Consider the following 23,072-nt stretch of genomic DNA (forward strand, 5'->3'; position numbering starts at 1 on the left):
ATCTTACAGGGCTGTTGTGAAGCTAAATACATTAGAGACAGGGACGTGTTCAGATACTACAGTGATGGGAGCCACATAAGTACCACAGACAGAATGGACCTTCTGTCCTGTCCCTGTGTTATTAGGTAACAAAAATTCAAAACACCTTATAACAGGAGGTTGTTATACCCTACTATTAGTCAATGTACAGGACTTCCAACGCCAACATTGGTTCCAGTTCATCATCCGTAGCACCTCTTATGAGAGAAACTCATCATCCATTTTTGTGACCTTGACATTGATGTATTGGTGGACTTCACGGTTTTACTCTTCCCACCCTAAGGACAGAGCCTTTCCATGACATTTTGGCACAAGGTGTAGCTTTCCCCCTCCGACACAATTCAAAAGAAAAACCCTAATTACATCTGCTTGTTAAACAATGCACTGCTTATTTAAGAAAAATAGGTAAAATAAAGTAAAGCATTTATTCTTCATCACACATAGATTCATATAGGGGCATGCATTTCCACCAATATGTCAAGACACTACTATTTTCGGAAAATTCTCTTATTCCGTGATACCCACAATAAGTGAGTAAAATCTGTTGAGTGGACCAGATCCTCAGCTGTGGCTGAGCAGTACTTGAAGGAGTGGGACGGGTGGAAAGGTGCAAAGGTGCCTTTCGTGACCAACTATTCCAGGATTGTTCATCCACCAGACTGCAGCCTAGTAAACAGTGGCTGTGGCCTTCTGCAGATGGGGGTCTGTGATGAGTTGGACCCCCCCATCCAGGGTGCCACCTGATGTGCTTGGGTCTCACTGAGCCCGCCCTTTCCACCAGCCTTGGTTTCCTCACCCTATTCTTGGTGTGCTAGGCTCTCAAGCCTTCTCCAGCACACACACAGGTAAGGCCACACCCAGATGCAGACACAGACTGAAATCAGCTGTGTGTGGGAGGACTTAGCTAGGAGAATCGCCACCACTCATGTGCACACATCCTTTGGGGTATAAACCAAAAATAATATTGTCTTGTGCTGTATAGAAAGATCTGCACAGTGCAAGCTCATAAAAATTCACCCTCTCCCTCAATGTGAAAAGAGATATGCACAGCTTTTTGCTTCCTCCAGATATGAATTGCAAAACCTGGGTTTTGAAATAAACAATAAGTTTATTAACTACAAAAGGTAAATTTTAAGTGATTATAAGGGACAGCAAACAGAACAAAGCAGACTACTGAGAAAACAAGACACACAAACTGAGCTTAATACACTCAAAAAACAGGTTACAAAGTGTAATTTCTCACCCTAAATGTTGTTTTAGGCAGATTGCAGAGCTTCTGTAGCTTAGAGTTCCAGTTATTTCTCTTTACAGACTGGACCCCTGTCTAATCCTGGACTGAGCCCTTGCCTTTCCCTTTCCCTTCAGTTGTTTTTAGCAATCTTCCTTCTTGGACTGGGAGGCAGTGGAGAAGAGTCCTGCTTGCCTTACTTCTCAGCCTAAATAGAATTTACATAAGGCGGGAATCTTTTGTTTCCCAATGTGACCCCTCACCCCCTCTTAATGGAAAAACACTGAAAGCCTCAGATGGGCGTCTAATACCAGGTGACCCAATCACCTGACCCTGTAGTGTCAAAGCAGAAATCCAGCGAGCTTCTCAGGAAGGTGGGAGATTAAGTATCTTCCAAGTCTTATTGTTCTTCCTAATGGCCGACTGAGGATGATTGCCGACGGTCTGGTGGGTGTTCCCCCAAATACACACACAGTTGTAATTGTTACATAGTCAATATTCCTAACCTCAGATACAGAAATGACACATGCATACAAATTGGATTATCACATTCAGTAGATATATTTTCCAATGATACCTCACATAACCTATCTTGCATGAAACATATCTTAGTTATGCCATATTCATATCATAACAATATTTCTATGAAGAATATGGGTTGCAGTGTCACAGCATTACTGGGACATAAGGGACTTCCAGCTACATCCCTTCCTCACGTCCCCATCATTCATGCCATGTCAGACAGTAGGACTCACTACAACTCTATGCCATGCCACCTGAAGATTCTCCAATGACCAGCTAAGTAATCTTAATGTTGGACAGGATCTGACCTGTTACATAAAAATTAAAAAAAGAAATAAGATACTAAAAAAAATGCTTAACAGAGCCACCAATAAGGACATACGCCTAAAATGAGTAGCTGTACTACTGTATTGCTGCAACTCTCATCTTACTGCCCATTCCCTACCCTACTGTGTGTTACCTTCATTCTCCTTCACCTCTCATGTCATGTTAAAAACTTGTAAGGTCTTCCAAGTAGGGATCATGTCCTTTCATGTTATCTGGGAAGCACCTGTGTTTGTTGTAGAATAATAATAATATTTTGGACATATCTGGACTTGTCCTTTCTAGCACCCTCTACTAAAGAGTTTTGCTGTTTAGTGAGAACCTAGAATGCTATCATAGGGAGACACTACAGTAAACTTCATGATGATGAGAATATTACAAAAATAATTGACCACCACATTCCCTCTCTCTATCTAGGTACTTATGTAGCACTCATCACCATAGCTCCTAATGGATTTTTGTCCTCACTACTCCTGTGAAGTAGGGAAACCTTATCCCTATTTCACTAAAGGGGAACTGAGGTGCAGAGTAGGTTAAGCAAGGTCACACAGAAGGTATGTGGTTGAGTCCAGAATTGAACCCTGCTCTTGAGTCCAGTGCCCTATCCATTAGGTCACCCTTCCATCATGCTGCATGTGGTAGGACTACATGAATTACTAATTGCATCCGGAGCTCAATTTGTGTCAGGGCTTTCCAGGGCTGAGCCCTGTCACCGCTAGGTTTGGCAGTTCATAGCCCCAGCACCTCTGCACTGTTGCATCACTGATGAATGTAAAAAAACTGCTTGAGCCCCAGCATTTAATTGCTTGAGCTCCAGCACTTCTTTCATTACAAATTAAGCACTGATGGCACCTACAAATCAATGTCTGTGAAATCATAGTGTCTTCAAAGCTTCCTAGGGGTTTCAATGGCTGGTGGAAGGGCCAGAGTCTGCTTTGGTGGTGATGTTAGCAAGAGCAGTCAGGGCATCCTCCACCACTGCCTGGGTATAAACCCTGCCAAGGAGAGGGGACTGGCGAGTGCTTAATTTGTAATGAAAGGAGTGCTGGAGCTCAATCAATTACATGCTAGGGCTCAAGCAATGTTTTTACATTCTTAACCGATGCAGCAAGCTCAGAGGTGCTGGGGCTATGAACTGCCAAGCCTAGCGGTGCCAGCCCTGGCAAGACCTGGCAAGAATTAAGCACTGGGTGGGCCCTGCCACAGTGATGATGATGATGGTGGTGGATGGGGAGAAAAAGGCAAGCAAAGGCTCTGCCTTCTTCATGTCTGCTCCCCAAACAGAAACGATACTGGAAGAACCCCCAATCCAGTCACTGGGGAGGATAAGGGAAGAGATGGTAGGAATGAGGGCTGCTTAGAGAGTCACAGACTTAACCAAGAGAGCGGAACAAGGGAGCCCAAAATTAACAAGGGGTCGGGGGCATCCATGAAGGCTCTGACCCTCCAAGCTGGAGAAAAGACAAACTGGGCTGGGTGAAAAGTTGTTGATTTTATTTTGTCCACATCAACAGAGCTGAGTTTTCCTGAAAATGTTTCATTAGGTTGTGGGAGAGACAAGGTGCTGGAGAATAGCTTTGATTGGCTCAAGTTGGAGGCGAGAGACAGATTGCGCAGCTCAGCTCTGTACAGGCTCCAAAGCTTGGCTCTGTCCAGGGGTGAAAAGTAACGTAAAGGACTTACCAGTATGCAGGGCAGCTGGGGTCCTGGGCAAGGTAGGGGAAGGGCCACTCTGGGCCCCTTGAAGGGGGCAAGGTCTTGGGTGGAAGGGGCAGGGCTGGGGCTAGACTCTTCCAGCCAGCCCTTCAGGGCTGCCTCAGCCTGGCCTGTGCTGCCTGGGGCTCCGGCAGTGATTTAAAGGGCCCAGGGGCAGCTGCTCCTTTTGCCTGCTCCTTCTTCCCGTCAGCGGCCCTGCCAGTATGATGCTTAAAGTACTGCCACGGCAGCGCCTTAACGTCGGCTCTCTCCCCACACAGCAGTTGGTCCAATTCCAAAGCTATGCCCAGTCCTCCCTCACCTGCCCTTCTCCGAGCCTGGACCCACCGGGCTACACCTGCACCGCCAACAACAAGAGGGGCTGGGCAATACTGGTCACTGGTTCTCAAGCAGCTCGAGGCGGACGAAGTGTATGGGGCGAAGGAAGGAGACACATGCCAGGACGGGGGCGGGACCCAGGGAAAGGCTGGACGGGGAGAAACGGGCGCCCCCAGGGAGAGAGGGTGGAAAGCGGCGGCACTGACGGGCGGGCGCAGCAAGCCGGGCTCCACGCGGCGCGGGCTGCTGGGCTGAGCCCGGGGAGAGGCGCTGCTCACAGAGCCCCGCCCCGCCGGCACGCCAGGAGGGACAGGCCCGGCTGGGCTGTGGCGCTCAGGGCGCTGCTATAAGAGGCGCAGCCGGGGGGCAGGTGCGGCCCGCCGAGAGCTCGGAGCTGCGCGGGCGCGTGGCGGCTGGGCAGGGTACCTGGGCGCTGCAGGGCTTTGCTATGGCAGAGGCTGCGAGCCTGGTGCCGAGGGTCTTGCATCTGAAAGAGCGGCTCGGCCAGACTCAGGATCCCCAAAAGGTACCGCCTCGCCCCCGCGCCCGCCTAGGAGAGGAGGCTGGAGTCAGCGCCCTGCGGGGGCTGCTGGGCTGGGGCCTGTTTCTGGCTGGCCGCCCCCCGTGACCCCCGCACACAAGCTGCGGGATCGCTCTGGCAGGTCCCCCTGCGAGGCGAGTTTGTGGTTTCACTGACATTATTGCCTTCAGCTAATGACTCCTGAAGTTCTGCTTCATCCTGAGAGCACCTAGATCCATTTATCCCCCTTCACACTTGTTAGGCCTGAAACTTCCCCTGCTTTAGCTTTGCACAGCCTGGTGCTGAATGGCCTGTGTGGTCCAAGCAGAGTTATTTTTCAAAGCCCCTGAACAAGAAATTAAAAAGCCATTTTGACAGAAAAGGAGAGCTGTCCTGCTACAGTCCTGTGGCAATGAGTGGATACCTGCAGGAGAGACTTCAATGTCTGTTTGATATGCACAGCAAATTTAAGAGATAGAAGCCTATAAGGAGGTGCTACAAACAAGCTTAAAAAGCAATAGGAATAAAATCTTAAGCATTTAGTGGTTTATAATGTACTTTTGAAAGAAAAATATAAAGTCACATTTATATATAGTGAAATTTACTTTTAACTGATTTAATTTAACATATCTTTTACCTTTTTAATTATGTATTAAAGCTCATGTTGATGCAAAAATCAGTGTTTATTCTCATGCATCTTATTTGACTTATGTGTTTAATATCTTTAAGGGAAGCCATGATGATAGTATAACAATGATATTGAAATGACTGTTCCATCAGTATAGCTTTAGATGAGTAGCCCTGTTGAATTTAATGGGAGTAGTCATGTACAGCAGCTACAAACGCTTCTGGAAGGGAGGTTGTTCATAACTCTGAAATGGTCGTAAAACGTTATGGTTCTTTCAAAAGTTTACAATTGAACATTGACTTCATACAACTTTGAAACTTTACTATGTGGAAGAAAAATGCTGCTTTTAACTATCTTAATTTAAATGAAACAAGCACAGAAACAGTTTTCTTACCTTGTCAAATACTTTTTAAAACTTTCCCTTCATTTTTTTTTAGTGGCTTACATTTAACACAGTAGTGTGTTAAATGTATTTGTCTCCCCACCCCACCCCTGCTGCTGCCTGATTGCATACTTCTGGTTTCAAATGAGGTATGTAGTTGACTGGTCAGCTCATAACTCTGAGGTTCTATTGTATAATATTACTCTTAGTTAGAAGTATTTGAAGAATCATTGCTTAAGCTAAATCCCGTCTCTCTCATTTGTTTTGATATTCCAGTGGTGCTGAGAGATTATGAGTATTTTTAAAATTACTTGGAGGAGCACGTTCTCTAAATTTGGAAATAAAAGGATTGACGTCAGTACAAAATACTTTCTGAAATTTGAGTGCCTTCTGATTTGAGGTGGGAAGGTCTTGTGTAAGAACATGTCTGTTACAATTTACTTCATAAACTAATCTTGAAAAGCTACCTAAGGTCAGTTGACCTTTGTTGTCATTTCTCTTCAGTTATTTTGACCTGGAGTGGGGCAAGTCATGGTAATTTTATCCAGTTTATAGGGACATGCTTTTTTTAATATTAGGAGACTCTCTGGAAGAGTGGTGGTGGTGGTGGTTTATGATGAGAATAAGGAACAGAAAGGTGAGAAGAGAATTAGAACTTGTGACCTTGATATAACAGAGCATCTAAAGCAAACTCATCTAAGTAACAGACAGTGTTGGTTTTGTCTGAAGACTTCTTGGCATTCAGACTAGAAAGCTAAAACGCGTTGAGCTTCTGGGGTGCAAACTACTTTGTATTTGATAGCAGTTCTAAATGTGACAAATGAGCCTTTATGACTTTGCTAATGCTATACAACAGAGAGGCTGAAACAGTCTAAGAAAGTTATCACATATTCCAGTCATGCCAGAAGGACAAAGCTGCTCCCAAGCTTAAAAAGGAATCCAGTAACCGATAGAATAGCAGGATTGCCCAGGAGCCATAAGAAGTACCCAGATGGGAAGTACCCAGAACCAAACCTCAAACACAGATCAGTCTGATCTGAAGGATCAGTATTTGATCACTAAAGCAAACTACGATGAAACCAGACCTGAGCAGTAAGATTAACAGGATTCCATTGGCTGCTGTTTATCCCTTTACCAGCCACAATATCTTGACAACTAATGGGCATCCAGCTTCATGTTTAAAGGAAACTGAAGGTATGTCTATGCTTAAAACACTACAGCAGCAGAGCTGAAGCTGTGCTGCTGTAGTGCTTCAGCGTAGTCATTGCCTACACCAACAGGAGAGGTTTTCCCATTGCAATAGGTAATTTGCCTCCCCAAGAGGCAGTAGATAGGTCAAGAATCAATGGAGGAAGTCTCCTGTTCATCTGTCTCTCCCTACACCAAGGGTTAAGTCAGCCTAGTTACCTGTCTCCGATGTGGATTTTGGATGCAAGTTCCCAGTGTAGACAAGCCCCACTTAATCAGATACCATTGTTGAAAGCTACAAGCCTGGTCAGAATATAGTAAGGCGTTATCTGTCAACGCTATTGTATGCAGAGAACAGCTATAATTTTTAAATAATAATAATTGGTGGTTCCTGAACTTGGAACTCATTTATGGTTACATTTTTCTGCTCTGTGTGTGTAATATGTATAAATTCATAATCTTTATTTAGACACCTATGTCTATCTTCACTTCTATTTCAAGGGTATTTTCTGTTTGTGCTGGCTTTGAGAGTCAAAGTAGCAGATTGTTTTCCTGTGCTGAATGTTTCTTGTTTCTGCAGGCCATATCCTCAATGACACCTGTGCAACTGTTGCTTGCCAATTATGCTTCCACTTTCAGCTCTTCAAACCCACTAACCATCACTGGCATTACACAGGTGTGACTGCAAGCCTTAGTTGCCCTGTGGAATGTTTTTATTATTGGTGATGGAAGATCAGAAGTGGGTAACATTTGACTTTCAGAGCCCTGGCTGAGTGTGCAATTTTAAAGCTTGTGTCTATATAACTGGGGCGAAATGGGGAATGTCACAACTTTGGCCAGGATCTACAAAGGGACTTAGGCATTGAATCCCCTAGGATATATCTAGGGGGTCAGGGCTCTGGGTTGGGGCTGGGGATGAGGGGTTTGGGATGCAGGTGGGGGCTCTGGGTTTGGGGTGGAGGTTGAGGGATGGGCTTACTTTGGGTGGTTCCTGGTCAGCGGCGCAGCGGGGATGCTAAGGCAGGCTTCCTGCCTGTTCTGGCGCAGTGGATGGCACTGTGCCCCGGAAGTGGCCAACAGCAGGTCTGGCTGCCAGGCAGAGGCACGTAAGTGGCTCCATGTTGCTCTTGCCTGCAGGCATTGCCTGCCACCCTGGGAGCGTGGAGCTAGTGCTCGGGGCAAGGGCAGTGCATGGAGCCCTGTGGCCTCCCCTGCTTAGGAGCCAGACCTGGTGCTGGCCACTCCTGGGGTGCAGTGTGGTGTCAGAGCAGGTAGGGACTAGCCTGCCTTAGCTGGGCAGCACTGCCGATGGGACTTCTAATGTCCTGGTCGGCAGCGCTGACCAGAGCTGCCGCGATCCAGTACCTTAAATTCCGTGACCCAGTACTGGGTCACGATTCGCAGTTTGAAAACCACTGCTCTAACCACCTGGCAACATTGGAATAAATTGCCTAGGGAGTTTGTGGAATCTCCATCTCTGGAGTAGGTTAGATAAATGTCTATCAGGTCTGGTCTAGACAGTATTTGGTCCTGCCATGAGGGCAGGGGACTGGACTCGATGACCTCTCGAGGTCCCTTCCAGTCCTAGAGTCTATGAATCTATAAGGTGATTGTCTTCACCCTCCCACCTCATCCTCCTATTCTCAGGGCCATCCTTACCTATACGCAAAGTATGCAGATGGTAGGGCCCCAGGAAATTTGGGGCACCAAATTTCTTGGGGCCCTGCACAGCTGCATGCTGCTCCAGCCCCTGCTCCTGCACTTTCCCAGGGCCCCTGCCTCTTCCCAGCCCTGCTCCGCCCCCAATCCCCTGAGCTCTGCAGCATGGCTGGGCCTGCACTCACTGGTAGCAGGAAGTGCAGACCTGGCCCCAACCATGCCACTGGTGAGTGCTGGGGGGTGGTTCCCTCTTTTCCCCCAAGCCTGCCCCCTTGCAGAGGCCTGGGGCCTGCCCCAACCACATGAGGGGGCTGTATAGGGCCCCAGAGTAAGTAGGGATTGCCCTGCCTGTTCTAGACAGATTTTGAATGGGACCCAATCTGGCAGGGAGCTTCTAAGCACACCTGCAGGATTGGCCCTGGGGTGAGCTACGAAGGCGAAGGCTCATTTTCTCCTAGTTTGTAGATTGTGTTAGAAAGGAGAGCGGCATGTACATGTTCAGAGACACAAACTTAAGCACCTAGAAAACTTCTACTGGAAAAACTTATTAGAGTTAGGCGGCGGCTGAACAAGAAACTCTTGCAATGTTTTAGATCTGTTATTAGATAGGGATGATAAAATTATCAAACCAGCTCTCCGCTGGATGATGAGAACTGTATCTCCTGCGTGATTTCCTCCTTGACGGCCATCAGCACCGGCTCCGGCTTCTCTGGCTGTTTGGAGTAGGTGATGACAGTGGCCAGGGTGGGTGGGCTGGGCTCCTGGCTTTCTGGTTTTGTGAATTACAGTGGTGACTGAAAACCAGATTTAGGTGTCTAATTCTGGGGGCTTAGTTGTCTAAGTACCTTTGTGGATCTGGGCCTTACTGTTTAAAGGATTTGCTGTTAAATTTAAAATTATTTTAGATTAGTAAACGTACAGTGTTCTGAAAGAGGTGTGTGCCCACACATGCGTGCACGTGAGAGAGATGTAGTCCTGACCAGTAATAGTGCTTTAAAAGGGCTAATTTCTTGATATTGAAGTTGTTTTGTGTACATCTTTCCTCCCAGTCAATGTGAACGATGTTTGGGAGTTTACTAATTGTCCCCAGAACAACAGTGCAGCAATAACAAAAGACTTTGTTGGTTTTAAAAACAAACTTCCTGGTTAGGAAAGGAAAACAGCAATGTAAAATGAAAATGTATAACAAATTGAAAAAGGGAAAGTTGATCGCAATGGCTATAAACTAGCAGTTATTAAATGCAGTCAGTTGCTGAGGGAAGCTAAAAAATCAATAAAAAATATGGCCAGTAGGATTAAAGAAGGAATTTTTAAAATGAGGCACAAAAGAAACTCTTGCAATGTTTTAGATCTGTTATTAGATAGGGATGGTAAAATTATCAATAATGATGCATAAGGAAAGCAGGTGAGTTCAACAAATATATCTGTTCTCTGTTTGGGAAGAAGCTGGAAGACTATCACAGCTCACAGTGATGATCAAATATTTTCTGTTCTGACAGAAGTTGCTAGAGGTAAACACTTTCATATCTGCAGGACTGAGTAACTTGCATCCAGGAGTAATAAAAGAATTGGCCGAGGAGCTTTGTGAGCTGTTGATTTAGCTGTTTAACCAAGCTAATGTTGTTGTGCCAGTTTTAAAAATGGGTAAAATGATGATGACCCACAAAAATGTAGGCCAATCAGCTGGTCATTTTTCCTCTGCAAAATAGTGGAATGGCTTATGTGGGATGTAATCAGTAAAGACTTAAAGGATGGAAGCATAATTCTGGCAATCAAAATGTTTTTATGGAAAATGGATCTTGTCAAACTGTTTTTTTCATGATTATAAATTTGGTGGCAAATGCAACAGTGACATAGTATAATTAGACTTCTTTAAGGCATTTGATTTATTACTACACAACACTCTGATAATTAAATTAGCCCTGTACAAAATCAATGCAGCACATATTCAGTGGCTTAAAAACTGCCTGTTACATCTTTAGAAGTAATTATAAATAGGGAATCCTCATTCAATGTAAGTGTTTTTAATGGAGGTGCCAAGGATCTGTTCTTGGCCTGATGCTATTCAGAATTTGTTGATCTGGAAGATAACATAAAAACATAGCTGGTAAAAATTGCAGATAATCCCAAAAATTGGAAGGGGTAAATGATGACAGTGCTGTTCTAGAGAGCGATCTGTAACCCATGGTAAGCTGAGCTCACTTGAACAACATGCAACCAGGTTTCTCTCCAATCTCTCTGATACAGGTTCTTATGAGTTTCAGAATAGTGAGTACTAGGTAGATAAGGCGAGTTAGGCTTATGTTTTTCTTATTTGCAAATCTGTATTTGGCTGGGAGGAGTTCAAATCTGTAGTTGTATACTTAGGCTGGGAGGTATTCCAAGTGTCTATAGCTGAAAGACCCTGTACTTATTCAATTTTAAATTTACAAAGATAATTTTTACTGTTTTTCTCTTTAATTAAAAGCTTTTCTTGTTTAAGAACCTGATTGTTTTTTTTTGTTTGTGTTGGTGAGACACTCCAGGGGACAGGGTCTGGATTCACCAGGGAATTGGTGGAGGAAAGGGGGAGAGAGGCTAATTTTTCTCTGTGTTATGATTACTGTCTCTCTCAGGGAGAGTCTGATAGGGGGAGAGAGAAGGAGGGGGGAAGGTGCATTTTCCTCTGTTTCAAGATTCAAGGAGTTTGAATCACAGTGATCTTCCAGGGTAACCCAGGGAGGGGAAGCCTGGGAGAGGCAATGGTGAGGGAAAGGGTTTACTTTCTTTGTGTTAAGATCCAGAGGGTCTGGGTCTTGGTGGTCCCCGAGCAAGATTTTGTGGGGATCAGAGTGTACCAGGCACTGGAATTCCTGGTTGGTGGCAGCGCTACAAGTACTAAGCTGGTAATTGAGCTTAGAGGAATTCATGCTGGTCCCCCATCTTTTGGACGCTAAGGTTCAGAGTGGGGAATTATACCATGACAACTCTAATTTAAGGTTTCGCGTGCCAGTAATACATTTGAATATTTTTAGGTCTCTTTCTGTAAGTCATAATATATAACTGAACTATTGTTGTATGTAAAGTAAATAAGGTTTTTAAAATGTTTAAGATGCTTCATTTAAAATTAAATTAAAATACAGAGCCGTCCGGGCAGTGTGAGTGCCACTGAAAATCAGCTTGCTTGCCACCTCAGCACACATGCCATAGGTTGCCTACCCCATGTTTATGGTGAATAGCCAGTTGATCATGAGATGAAGATACAATGTGGTGGTTTATAGAGCAAATGCTGTCCTTGGCTGTGTAAGCAGTAGATATAGAGCTATGTTGTCACCACTGTGTATGGTGGTGGTGAGATAATTACTATAATAGTGTCTAGTTCTGGGGGGCTACAGTTACAAAATGATGCTGGCAGACTGGAAAGGATTCAGAAAAGAGCTGCAAGAATGATTTGATGTCTGGAAACCTATTTTAATGTGAGATTAAAGAAGCTCAAAGAAGGTTAAGAGGTGACTTGATCAGTCTGGAGGTACCTGCATGGGAAAAAGATTTCTGATAGTAGCGGGTTCTTTGATCTCTTAAGGAAAAGGCACAGTGAAATCCAGTGGTTAAAAGCTGAAGCTGGACAAGTTCAGGCAAAAAGTAAGGCACAATTATTTTTGGTAAAGGGCACTAAACAGTTGGAGCAATTTACCTAGGAATGTCGTGGCTTGTCCATCACTTGAAGGCTTTAAATCAATGTCTTTCTAAAAGTGATGTTCTAGTTTAGCCAGAAGTTATGGGCTTGATATAGGAATTCTAGGGCCTGTGTTATGCAGCAGATGAGATTAAATTATTATAATAGTCCCTTCTGTCTTCAAACTCTCTGGTAATTGTTGGTTAAAGTTTTATACATAATGCAAGCAGACATATTTGAAGGGAAGGGTATAATGGCTATAGCCTATAAGGACACTAAAACATGTTTAGAAGAGTCTTAAGCTGCAGTTTTCAACTTCACCCTCACTGTAACAGCAACCATCACCTTGTCCTTACAGAGCGGTTTTGTTAATATTTGGTGCAGAACAATTGAAGTTAATCTCAAATCCAAATGAAGAATTCATGCTTGATGCACAACAATCTGAGTTTATTTAAAAACTAGCATCCTGTCCTTTCTGAAAAATCCTATAAACTGTCAAGGATCCACCATTGCTCATACCACCCCCAGATCATAGTGAGGCACAACCTGTCCAGGGGTATCAGTCCCCAAGGAGCTGCCTTGGGCTGAGGGAGGGTACAATGAGTAGTTTCTGATGGTGGAGCCAACTCTAGGAGCTAGAGACTTCTTTTTTTGTGCAGGGCCATGGGCACCATCAGCCCTAGGGATAGATGAGAGGTAGTCAGGGCTTCCCTTGAACAGACTAGATTGGGGGACCCTGAAGCACTAGTCCCCATCCAGCCTCCTTGAGTCATGTGGGCTTACATAAGGGGAATGGAAAAAGCACCACCTGCTGGGGAGTAGACAAGCCCAGGAGCTAGGGAGAATTCAATAGCCATACCGTTCCAGTAAGAGATGCCCACCTCACTCCTGAACCATTACAGCACTTTGGATGCTGGTGGTGTCATCTCTGTGCCTTCAGTTAAGACTCTGAACGTTATTTTCTATTTGCTGGCTGGTTGTTTGCTCCCACCTCTTCTTCCCTACTGCCTCTCTGCTGTCCTTATCCTTCATGCTCCTCTCCAGCTTTTCTTCTTGCCTCTCTTCTCTACACATCCAATGTCCTTTTCCCCTTCCTTTCTCACTGTTGCTTTCACTAACACCTCCTCCTCCCACTTTCCCCAGTTATTCTATCTCTGATTCTATAATTCATTTAAAAAACATGCCACAGAACCAGAAAGCGAATCATGGAACTAGCATGACTTTTGCCAACCGTTATTCATCAATATGTCACAACCCTTTGTCCTTACCTTTGTCTTATCTAGTTAAATTGTTAGTTCTTATCTTATCCCTTATCCCTTACTGTGTGATTGCTCTAGGCACTGCATAGTGAGACCACCATCTTGGTTTTGTGCCTCTGGTGCTTCCATAATAATGAAATAGCCTATCTTCTATACAGCAATAAAAAAAATAGTTTTATTTACTGTCTATAGTTTTTTTAAAAGAATTTCTGTAGATCCCTATTAAATTGTATGGGACTTTCCATAAGAATGTAGCTAATGATACTTTGTAAAGATAAAACCTTTAAGCTATTTTATAACAAAACAGTGGAGGGACTAACATTATTCTGTGGAATAAAGTATGGGAAAAACTACATCAATTTTTGAGTACAGTCCAATTTTTGAGCAAAGTATAGTTAGACGGGCCATTATTTGCATTCTCATAGCTGTCAGAGCAAAGCATAGAAACTAGGACCTTCAGATTTTGTTTGAAGAGGTGCTAATAACTAAGATATTGGGCAAGTTACTTAATTTCTCTGCCTTAGTTTGCTTGACATAAAGAAATACCAAAGGAGTATTCTGGAACTAAATTCATGTTTGTGGAGAGCTGTTAGGCTGTCAGATGAGAAGTTTAAATATATTTTTATTATGCCTTGTTGTATGCTCTAATTTTAGCAAAGGCCATATGTTGACAGACATTTGATCATGGTTACTTAAGTAAAAATCAGATTTTAAGAAAAAGATGTCTGGCAAACTAGATAGTTTCTGAGCTGTCATCTGAAGAAATTTGCTACAGTTTTGTTCAATAAGCTACATTTTCTTTTTTGATCATACCTGTATGAAAGTTTGATGGCTCATAAAGAGATGGGGAATGGTTGCATCCGTGTATGTTGCTGTCACTGTTCAGGCTTTGCACTCTCTCTTGTGTTGAATTGTGAGGTCAGCCATTTTTTTTGTATTGCTAGACTAGCTGCTGGCATTTACGTTGCCCATTTATAGTACAAAGTAAATGGAGCTGTCTGTCCTCTGGCATTCCCATACATAGTGACTGATCTCACTGCAAACTCATCCATCCCAGGCTTTCTAGCGATGCTTTCCATAAAAAGGATTGTCAGGGAATCTGATTTATTCTTTTATTTTATATTTTTTCTAATGCTATTGCTTGGTTCTTGTGTTGACTTCCTAAATGTATCATATATTTCAAGAAAGGAAAATTGATATTGCAGCCCTGGTACAGTAACTCTTTGGGATGAGAACTTCTTTAAATCTCTTTTTTAAAATATGAGAATTGCTTGTCTACATGCACTTGTGATACACTGGTCTGCTGGTTTTGATGTGGTGTGTCCAGTAGATTTGATATTGATGTTGCCTGTAATAAAACAAGTACTCCCTGAAATCTTATTGCGGATCCTCCATGATAAGTTAATTCACAAAGCTGAATTACCTTTCAGATGTCTATAAAAAGTTGAACTGTCTTTAAATTGTCTCTTCCTGTTCTGTTAGTGATCAAAACATTTTCATTAACTAATTTTACCATGACTAGGTTTGACTCTGAAGACCTTTCCTTTGCAAAGTCTGAGGAATAAACTCTAGTTTGTTTGGGTATCCAGTCATCCTATATGGCTAAATGTCTGAGACTTCTTTTGACTTTTAACATAAATTTAAAAGAAATAGTGGTGCTATCCAATTTCTTTTTATATGCTGATTATATATGTATATGTATATTTAACTTTGGTTTCTAATAATTTTGACTAAAGCCCTATGAACAAATGCCTTCCTTTGTACCCATTTGTGCATCAGATTTTTCTGATGGGTTACTTAAGAAGGAGAGAACTAATCTAAGTTTAACTGTGTGTGATCTGTTTCTACTAAGTAACTGGTAACCAAGCCAAGCACTGGGGACAGAGTGTCATCAGGAAAAATACCACTGTTACCTTTTGGGATGCAAACTACTTAAACAAGTTAGAGTCCTTTATATATGATGCTGCTTCTGTTGGCTCCTGGAAGCCTTATTTTTAATTATTTAATTTAATTAAAACTTCAGATTAATTCTACAATTGCTGCAAAAGCACATACAGGAAATTTATAATCCTTTAAAGGGACACTAATCTTGAAATCAAGTTTTTTTTTAATGTAAAGTAACTTCAGCTACTGTGCCACTCTTAGTCCCCCTACCAATTCATGTGGTTTTGCAAGTGTACTTATTTGATTTTTAAATGTTCCCCCTTTTTAATGTATAAAAGATCCATGCAAACAGGGAGACTGACAGTATACAAGAGACGCAGTAAAACTGACTATGCACAAAGTAGAATCGAAAGGGGAAAAAAACAGACAATATTTTTTGCTAGTCTTGTATGTATACTGATTTTGCTGGTACTTCTAACAAGAATAGCTAAAAAGCCCATAAAATGTGTGGTTTTTTTTTTTTTTTTTTTTTTTAGTGTTGTGTCCCTTTAAATCTATTAGTCAAATAATTCTTGCACCTCTTCCACCTAGTACAAGAGGGTTTGAGTAGTCACTCTTTTTTTTAAAATTATAAATGTCAACTAATCTGTAGTTCTCATAGAACTGTCTGCTACTACCAACAGGTTCTGAACCTTACCTCATGATCTATGCACATTCCTGGCAAAATCCTCTTGTAATCTGTTGCTTGTAGAGATGGGCATGACTAAAAGGATAGCGCAAATACTCCCAAACTTTGGATGACTTGAAAGCATAGATCTGAAGCTTGTGCTTAGAGTCCATCATTAATTCTTTCCTCATATGTATAATATAGTACAAGGAAAAAAGGCCTTTGGGAAAGGGAAGGGCAGGGAAGTTATTTTTAAAGTATGGTTATGGGTAGCAAAGTGACACTGAGAATGATACTTTTGTGTGTTGTATTATCAAATTGCTTAAAATAAGTTTTGTTCTTTTTGAAAGTCTAAACAAAACATGCTTTTTCCCGGCTTTGCTTGCCAAAGATGAAAAATTTTTGGATTCCGAACATGACTGATATCTTGTATGCACGTGAAACAGAATGACAGTGGCTCTCCCTCTTCCTAAAAAGAAACATTACTGGCAAATAAACTTGGAGCCTTAGCCTACCTTTAACTCAGGCTGCATTCCCTTTGAATTAAATGGGAGTTTTGTAATTTTGTGCCCCCTGTCTAACTGAGGAAGGGTCAGTAATTTGTGTATGGGGAGATCTAGTGGGAAATTGACTACTGTGGCATAGGACATGCTCTGTATCAATGACTGGAGATCTCCAAGCCAGGTGTGCTGATGGAATATGCAAATAGTCTCTATTGTAGGATCTTGTTTGGCCTCATTTCTACATGATGCCACTGATATTTACTGGACTTCTGGTACACCTAAATTGGAGGATGCAGCTGAAATACCTCTGTGGAGCTGTACAGCTAAACTTGTCCTTGGCTGGAAAGATTACTCAAGGGGCAACAGAATAGAGTTAGTAGTTCTGGCCTATTGATTACAAGCTCTCAGTCCAACAGAAGTTACCCAGTCAAGATCAAATATGCCCCTTCAAGAAGATTGGAATGTCAGAAACACAAAACTAAGGAAGTAAATGGAAGAGAGATTTAATCTGAAATTTTCTTCCATATTCTCATATATACTTGGGAGCATAGGATTGCTTTTATTTTTCCTGAGTTAGTATGTGTACTTCCAATGTAATAAACACCTTAAGATTGCTAAGTATCAATTGAAGATGAATTCCTATTCTAATCTCTCAAGTGGCATCTCTTACAAGGAGAGGGTAAGAATAGTAGGGTAAAATTCAATTAAATGATACTTGTAGACTGACCTAATGTTTTCTTCTAGATTATAAAAGCACTTAAGGGACTTCAGGATTTGGATATTTCACTGGACATTCTAGTGGTAAGTGACAAATTGTATGGTGTAAGCCTTCATCTATGAAGTTATATGTGGCATCTTCAGTATTTGCAGTCATAGAAGCCAGGAAAGTTGCTGCACCTTGCAATCCTGAATCCTAATCCCTATTCATTTTTAATATAAAAAATTTTATATGGGACCATGGAGTCTTTTCCCAAAAACCATCCAGAGGCACTTCGCCTCACCCAGCAAATATGGTAATATGGCAGATAGTGACAATATGGGCCTCTTCTACTGAACATCCAGAGAACAGAATCCTGTGCTGGTTAGGCTTTCCTCCAAGTGCAATGACCTTTGTGTAAATATGGAGTAAGTTTGTGTATTCACACAATTATATTTTATATTTACATGTGCTGGTGCTTTGATTCTGTACCTAAGATGAAACAAACATGACCAATTTATGTTTTAGATCAGTGATTACTCTTCCATTCCTCCAAGGAACACAAAATCCCTTTTTAATTGTGATTCTGCAGTTAGAACAAGCATCCTAGTAGTCAGATAGAGGGGAATGATCACGTCCCTCGATCTGCTAGCAGTACCCCTACTTATACAGCCTAAAATGCTGTTAGCCTTCTTGGCAACAAGGGCGCATTGTCAACTCATATCCAGCTTCTCCTCCGCTGTAACCCGTAGGTCCTTTTCTGCAGAACTGCTGCCTAGCCATTTGGTCCCTAGTGAATGGGATTCTTGAGTCCTAAGTGCAGGACTCTGCATTTGTCCTTGTTGAACCTCATCAGGTTTCTTTTGGCCCAATCCTCTAATTTGTCTAGGTCCCTCTGTATCCTATCCCTGCCCTCCAGCGTATCTACCACTCCTCCCAGTTTAGTGTCATCTGCAAATTGCTGAGAGTGCAGTCCACGCCATCCTCCAGATCATTAATGAAGATATTGAACAAAACCAGCCCCAGGACTGACCCTTGGGGCACTCTGCTTGAAACCAGCTGCCAACTAGACACGGGGCCATTGATCACTACCCGTTGAGCCCAACAATCTAGCCAGCTTTCTATCTACCTTACAGTCCATTCATCCAGCCCATACTTCTTTAACTTGCCAGCAAGAATACTGTGGAAGACCATATCAAAAGCTTTGCTAAAGTCAAGGAATAACACATCCACTGCTTTCCCCTCATCCACAGAGCCAGTTATCTTCTCATAGAAGGCAATTAGGTTGGTCAGGCATGACTTGCCCTTGGAGAATCCATGCTGACTGTTCCTGATTGCTTTCCTCTCCTCTAAGTGCTTCACAACTGATTCCTTGAGGACTTGCTCCATGATTTTTCCAGGGACTGAGTGAGGCTGACTGGCTGTAGTTCCCCAGACCCTGCTCCTTCCCTTTTTTAAAGATGGGCACTACATTAGCCTTTTTCCAGTAATCCAGGACCTCCCCCGATCACCATGATCTTAACACTTAGCTGGAGAGAACTTTAAGAGGTAACTGTCAACTTAGTGTAGATTGACCATGGTTGCTGGAGGAGCCTCATTGAGATTGATCAATCAGGGCAAACTCCAAAGAATGGGGCAGCTAATCCTCCAAATCGGTGGTTTATTCTAATAATTGAATTCACCACACCAGCAACAAAACAGCTTCTACAACACCTTACTGGTTACCCAGAAGCCAAAATACAGCTCCTCTAAATGGAATAAATTGCCAAGGGAGGTTGTGGAACCTATTTAAGAGTAGGTTAGATGACCATCCCTGACAGACAGCTTAGACAGTATTTGGTCCTGCCATGAGGGCAGGGGACTGGACTCGATGACCTCTCGAGGCCCCTTCCAGTCCTAGAATCTATGAATAAAGCAATCCAGCCAAGGGCTCCCACCCAGACAGCCAAGTTGAATATGGTAAGGATTACTGAAAATCTTACTCACAATATTTAAAGCTCTATCAATCCAAAAAAGATTGGACACCATTACCCACCAGGTCAATGAATATTTTGTGTTTTACCTAAATATATGCATGCAGTCAATTCCTATTAATTAATCTAAGATTTTCTTTAAAAAGAAATCAAACAATATGAATAAAGTTCTCAGGTCAGTTTCATAGCAGAGATGGTGAGCTGCTGAGTTGTAAAAAATTCTTCCAGAATAAACACCATAGATTATAGTCCCATAGACAGTCCATCTGCAGAGTTTGTTTAAATTCTTCTGTGAAAAATAACAGGGTAAACCAGAATGGAGATGGAGACCTCAGTCTTGTGACTTAAACTTCCCCTGATAAAGTTCAAGCAGCTCTGAGATGAACAGGATCAGGACCCCAAAGTTTTTTGTAGCTGAAGCTCATCTGATAAACCTCTTGTCACAGCAGGCATTCCTTGGATGAAGGATAGGTAATATACATTATTGCTTTAAAGTCAGTTTGTATTTCCTTTGTATATACAGGTAATTAGTTGCATTGATGAGCATAAGGCAATTAACTATTCAAAGGTTCACAGGTAGCTTACTACAAACATCAAATCGAAATAAAGACCATATTATTACACCACACATTTCATCTAATTGCTAATATTTCCTTTTGGTCTCTGACTCAATAAAATATAGTAACTGACAGGAAGAGAAGTATATCATCTACCAGCTAATGAAATCACATTGTGAAGCTTCTGATATAGGTAAACACAGACAACTACACTTAGTATTTACTTCTAATTCTCTGACAATACAGACTTGCATTTCAAAGGAATTAGTCTACAGACATGGTTTTGATAATGATCTACAAGAAATGGCCCTGCTTGCCATGTCAGTACTTCCCTAATATGTTCTTAAAGGTTGATCTTTAGGTCGCTCTAGCCTGCTGGCTGTTTAGACCTTTCTAGCTCAGTGTCACAAGGACCATTTTAGTGTTTGCGTACATCTTAAAGAGGGGGATATGTAACCAAATATAAATAGATATGCTCTCATGATGCAAATTCACCTGCAATATTGTGTGGCCACAACCACAGGCTCTTCAGGACAAGGACAGTTTGTGTGGTGCGTAACACAGTGGTGTCCTGATCTATGGCTGGGGCCCCAAGCACTACTGCAATATGAATAATAGTTGTACTGAGTCCCAGAAAATGAACCTGAAGAGTCTAATTTTCAAGGGTCTGTCTACCTGGGCAAAAAGGTATGTTTTTTCAATTGAAATAGCTCAGTCAAATTAGTTTTGTTCTAATAAAACTTGACACATACTTTAATGCAGGTTTGGATAAAGTTTGGCTACAACACAACCAATTCAAATGATCTTAAAGGTGTTGTTAATGCTGATGTAGACAGAATTTAAGAGGGTTTCAATCAAGCTAACAAACCCAACTGAGAGAGATGCCTTTTGTGCCTATGTAGACAGAGCTGACAAACATGTTCAAGCTGAGTGAACTGCCAAAGTAGACAGCTAAATAAGAAGTAACTTAATTTATCTGCTGAAGTTTTATGAAACTTCAGTATAGAAAGATATATTTACCTTACACATAACAAGTATTTTGAGTTCTAAATGTGTGGTTTTGCCTTGGCTCCCTTGGAATATTTGTTTCTGGTACAAAAATTATCTCTATGATCTGAGTGATTGGTCAAAGGATTTTTCTAGCCACCATCTTATTATGTGAATTTAATTACCATAGTAGAAAAAGTATATTCAGGATGTTAATTTGTTTCTGTCCTCCTTGCACTGTCTTCAATAGGAAACTGGAATAGGAAAAACAGTTAACAGTTTTAGGAAACATGCCACTGCTGGAAAAATAGCTAAATCTCTGGTAAACCACTGGAAAAAACTTATTCCACCAGAAAATGAAAGGTAAGTCTGAGTCTAACTTTAATTTTGAGATAAATTGTTGTCCAATGTAATATTTTTATCAGTTGTTCAGACTGTTGGTTTTGTATACAATGAAATTAGTATAAGACCAATAAGAGACATCAAAAAAGTAGTAATAAGGTATAATTGTCTAATAATTAGAGTCTAATTCTTCAGGGAAGTGGCAAGTACAGATCATGAAGGGAGCTAATGTGGTGGTACTTAGTTAAATGTTGTTCTTTCCTCATCATGTCTCGTCACTTGATTTCCTTTCTCTTACCATGCTACTGCCAAGAGAGGAAGAGGAGGAAACTCTCAACTTTAAGCTTATTAAAGTACACGAAATATTCCTAAAGAAGAACAAAAAAGTGGAGCGTGTGTGAAGCATCTCAGCATAGCTACAAGTTAATGTATTTCAGGGCTATTCCTGATTCTTGCTGGTTCTGACTTCAGTGGCATTTATTATAAACTCTCCTGAGTACTGTGGCACTGTAGTGATAGTATGGCTTAGTTTTATGAGGCTCCTATATAATTCTCCCTCTCTTTTTTTGATTCCCACCTATGTACAAAGCAAATGCATCAGAATGGCCATACTGGCTTAGACCAATGGTCCATCTCGCCCAGTATCCTGTCTTACAACAATGGCCAGTTTCAGTGCTTCAAAGGGAATGAACAGAGCAGTGCTGTTGAGTGATCCATCCCCTGTGGTCCAGTCCCAGCATCTGGCAGGGATACCCAGTGCATGGGGTCACATCCCTGATCATCTTGGCTATTGGCCAAGATAGATATATCCTCCATGAACTTATCTAGTTCTTGGCTGTGAAGGCCAAAACTGCAGTCAACATCCCTGGCAATCAGTCCTACAGGTTGACTGTGTGTTGTGTTAATTAGTACTTCCTTTTGTTTGTTTTAAACCTGCTGCCTATTAATTTCATTGGGTGCCTCCAATTCTTATGGGGTTTATCCCTTCATATAAAATTCCGTACTCACTCACTCCATGCCAGCCATGATTTTATAGATCTCTATTGTATTCCCCCCCCCAGTTGTTTCTTTTCCAAGCTGAAATAATCACTTTTTTTAATCTCTCCTCATATGGAAGCTGTTCCATATGTCCTTTCCCCAAAGGCTTCCCAGTTCCTAATAAACGTAAAACCCTGCTCCCTCCACCACTGTCTCATCCACACATTGAGACACTCCAGCTCTGACTGTCTGGCCCTGCACATGGAATTGGACACATTTCAGAGAATGCTACTATGGAGATCCTTGACATTAATCTCTTACCTGGCAGCCTAAATTTGGCATCCAGAACATCTTCTACCTTTTCCTATGTCACTGGTACCTACATGTACCATGACCACTGGCCACTCCCCCATACTGCTCGTATGTAGGACCTTTCCAAATTCACAACCATGAAAAACATGTTACAAACGGTGAAATCTGGCCTCCCCGTGAAATCTGCCTATTGGAGCGGGGAGATCACAGTATTACCCACCTGTAAGGCTGACCCTGCCCCTCCCTCAAAAAGTGACAAGCTCCCCACTGTGCCACCCTCACTTCTTCACTGCGTCTGGGCGGTGCTGCCTCCAGAGCTTGACAGCCAGAGAGGGGTGGCTGCTGGCCAGGCACCCAGCTCTGAAGGCAGCACCATGCAGGTAGCAGCGCAGAAGTGAGGGTGTCATGGTGTGGGAAGGGTGTCACTTTCTTATGGGTGGTGCTATGGTCAGAGGGAGGGCTGTGGTCACATTTTGTCCCCCCTCCCCCCCAAGCCAGTCCAAGGCCCCTTTAACCTCCAAGCTCTGGAGAGGGGCAGGACTGAGGGTGTCCCAGGGCTGGGGCAGACCCACCTCTGGCAGTGTTGCAGAAGTAAGGGTGGCAATACCACACCATGCTGCTCATACGTCTTGGGAGATCTGCAACCTTTGCACCTGGCAGGCAGTTCACCATATGCTTTTCCTGGACATCACAAGCACAACTATTTGTATTTCTTATGCTCAAATCTCCCCATT

At 42.5% G+C, this 23,072-nt stretch overlaps 2 protein-coding genes across 3 annotated transcripts in view; one reads left to right on the forward strand and one right to left on the reverse strand.

Annotated features, from left to right (window-relative positions):
* KLHL31 (kelch like family member 31) overlaps window positions 1-16,154 on the reverse strand; it is a 34,116-nt gene extending 17,962 nt beyond the window's left edge. Inside the window, exon 1 of the mRNA XM_030555615.1 lies at window positions 16,020-16,154. The gene's annotated coding sequence lies outside the window, so the exon portion shown is untranslated. The remainder of the gene's footprint in view (window positions 1-16,019) is intronic.
* Window positions 4,553-23,072, forward strand: part of LOC115648275 (elongin-A-like) — a 35,673-nt gene continuing 17,153 nt past the window's right edge. For both annotated transcript variants that reach the window (XM_030555617.1, XM_030555616.1), the window contains exons 1-3: window positions 4,553-4,673; window positions 17,237-17,293; window positions 20,957-21,069. In XM_030555617.1, the coding sequence (XP_030411477.1) occupies window positions 4,596-4,673; window positions 17,237-17,293; window positions 20,957-21,069 (248 nt within the window). In that variant the 5' untranslated portion in view covers window positions 4,553-4,595. The remainder of the gene's footprint in view (window positions 4,674-17,236; window positions 17,294-20,956; window positions 21,070-23,072) is intronic.

Source organism: Gopherus evgoodei, chromosome 3 (genome assembly GCF_007399415.2).
Source record: "Gopherus evgoodei ecotype Sinaloan lineage chromosome 3, rGopEvg1_v1.p, whole genome shotgun sequence".
NCBI lineage: Eukaryota > Metazoa > Chordata > Testudines > Testudinidae > Gopherus > Gopherus evgoodei.